The sequence below is a fragment of the Mustela putorius genome, unplaced genomic scaffold, assembly GCF_011764305.1.
Source record: "Mustela putorius furo isolate JIRA1106 unplaced genomic scaffold, ASM1176430v1.1 tig00003834_pilon_pilon_pilon, whole genome shotgun sequence".
Lineage (NCBI taxonomy): Eukaryota > Metazoa > Chordata > Mammalia > Carnivora > Mustelidae > Mustela > Mustela putorius.
In genome coordinates this window covers 24,647,415-24,649,888 of record NW_025421987.1, presented here as the reverse complement: position 1 = coordinate 24,649,888, position 2,474 = coordinate 24,647,415, and the positions used below count along the sequence as shown (strand labels likewise).

The 2,474-nt window shown below is 35.9% G+C and overlaps 1 protein-coding gene across 1 annotated transcript; it reads right to left on the bottom strand.

The window, feature by feature from the left end:
* Positions 1 to 1,544: 1,544 nt before the first annotated feature.
* Positions 1,545 to 2,474, bottom strand: LOC101689292 (olfactory receptor 5H2-like). The gene has a single exon (XM_013046115.1). The coding sequence runs from the start codon at positions 2,472 to 2,474 to the stop codon at positions 1,545 to 1,547; it is 930 nt and encodes a 309-aa protein (XP_012901569.1).

Below are 2,474 nucleotides of genomic sequence, written 5' to 3'. Positions count from 1 at the left end.
CATAAATATACCATATATTGTACTACATAACAGTAGCAAAGACAATGTAGTAAATGTTATTGAAAATGGTATCATTGATATCAGTTATGTTTACAGATTTGGGGGAGTAAGAGAGTTATCAGTAAGAAAGAAGGGATAAGTAATTAGAGTTTTGCAAATCACAGAAGTAGGTAGTTATGGGGATGACAGCCTCAATGGTATCAGCAGGACTGTGTGAGTGAGTGGTGAGAGACAAAAGATAGGAGTGGATTGAAGATGGATCGCTCATTATACTTTGCAAATAGAGTATGATAAAAATGAACATTTATGCACCTGGAGGCAAAAATATCATAATTTGTATAAATATTCATATCTCTCAGATACCCACTTTGACATTATATCACCTTAAGATTATTTGGACTTTGGTAACATGCATTTAAAGCCCCTTACTGTCAATAACATATTCCAAAAAACTACATATTATTGATTTCTTTAATCTTTCTAGCTTATTTTTTTTTATATTCTAGGAATATTGAGAACACTTCCATCCAAGTCTATGTCCATGCCAACTTAAGCCCTGGGTGAATGTGTTAGCTTTCTTTATTAATGAAGTTTTCCAGATTGCCTAACAACATACAAACACAGCTAGAAAGGGCCTATAGTAGACATCATAGACAGGGAGAGGCAACTTGCCCCTGCCTTCTTCTAAGAAGCACACTAGCCTAAAAGTATCTCTTAAAGCTTGACCCTTTCTTCATTGCCTTAAACCCTTGTCATTTTCTTCCCTCATTGCTCTCTTTTCTTTTTATTTCTCTCCATGATATCAGAGTTGAAGTCACATGAGAGATAAAATTCACTATGCTCCAAATAAAAGAAAGAAAGAAAACCTCTTGATGGCTAACAGAATTCCTAGGATTTACCTCTGTTCATTCAAACACAAATCTGCCTCTATTATCCAGTTAAATGTAACATGGGTCTTGGCTATATAGCTGCATAAGTATCAAAGACATCACAATCCAGTTCTGTTCAAAGCCTCTATACTGTTTTAGTACTTAATGGATTTATAAAATCACACCAAGGAACAGACAATCCTGTGAAATGTTTTCATTTTTGTTTTCTGTTTTATTTAAATATGATATGAAGACTTGATTAAAATTCCTTGTGTGGGTGCTTGGGTGTCTCAGTCATTAAGCTTCTGCCTTCAGCTCAGGTCATGATCTGTAGGTCATGGGATTGATCCCCACATTGGGTGGGGGGGGGTCCCTGCTCAGCAGGAAGCCTACTTCTCCCTCTCCCACTTTACCTACTTGTGTTCCCTCTCTTGCTGTCTCTTTCTTTCTCTCTGTCAAATGAATAAATAAAATCTTCAAAAAAATAAAAAATATATAATAAAATTTCTTGTGGGATTTGAAAAATACACACAAATATTTTAAGGAGATTATTAGATTGACCCTCCTAGTCATTGAAAGACTAAGGTAATTATAACTGCAAAAAAAAATCATACCAACATTAGTCGGCATAAATTTGTCATTTTAATGAAAGGAGAAGAGATATTTGTATGAAATCTAAGCATTTCGCTTCAACATTTTTCTCATTGAATCTATGACTTTCTTATTTCTCAGGCTATAGATCATTGGATTTAAGAAAGGAATTATGACAGTGTAAAATAGAGAATCCATCATATCTTGATCATTTGACTGCGCAGATCCAGGACGCACATACATGAAGAGAAGCGGGCCATAGTACAGAGAGACAGATAAGAGATGGGCTCCACAGGTGGAAAAGGCTTTCCTTATGCCTTGTAGAGACTTCTTTTTTAAGATTGTAAAGAGAACTAATGTGTAAGATATAAGAACAATCAGAATGGTGACCATCTGAATTGATCCAGAAAAAATAAATACTATGAGGATATTAATAGAAGGATCAGTACAAGAAATTTTAAATAATGGCATGATGTCACAGTAAAAGTGATGTATTATGTTAGTATTACAGAAGGTTAATCTGAATAAAAAGCCTATATGAATTAAGGCATGAAGAAGGCCACCTACAAATGATGAAACCAACAGTTGCATGGATAGTCTGTAAGTCATAATTACTGGATAGAGTAAAGGTTTGCATATAGCCACATAGCGATCATATGCCATTGTTGCCAGCAGAAAGCATTCTGTGGTTGCACCAGTTGTAAAGGAAAAAAATTGTACCATGCACTCAGAGAGAGAGATCATCTTGCTCTTGGCAAAGAAGTTAACCAGCATCTTGGAGGATACTGTGGATGATATCCAAGCATCCACAAATGCCAGACTCCCAAGAAATAAGTACATGGGGATGTGAAGGTGAGGGTCATTGCAGATGAGAGTAATCAGACCAAGGTTCCCCACAATGGTGATGAGATATATAACCAAGAACACCAGGAACAAGGGAATCTGCCACTCTGGTTGATATGTGAATCCTGTGAGAACAAACTCTTCTAGCTCTGTTGCATTTTTAGTTTCCAT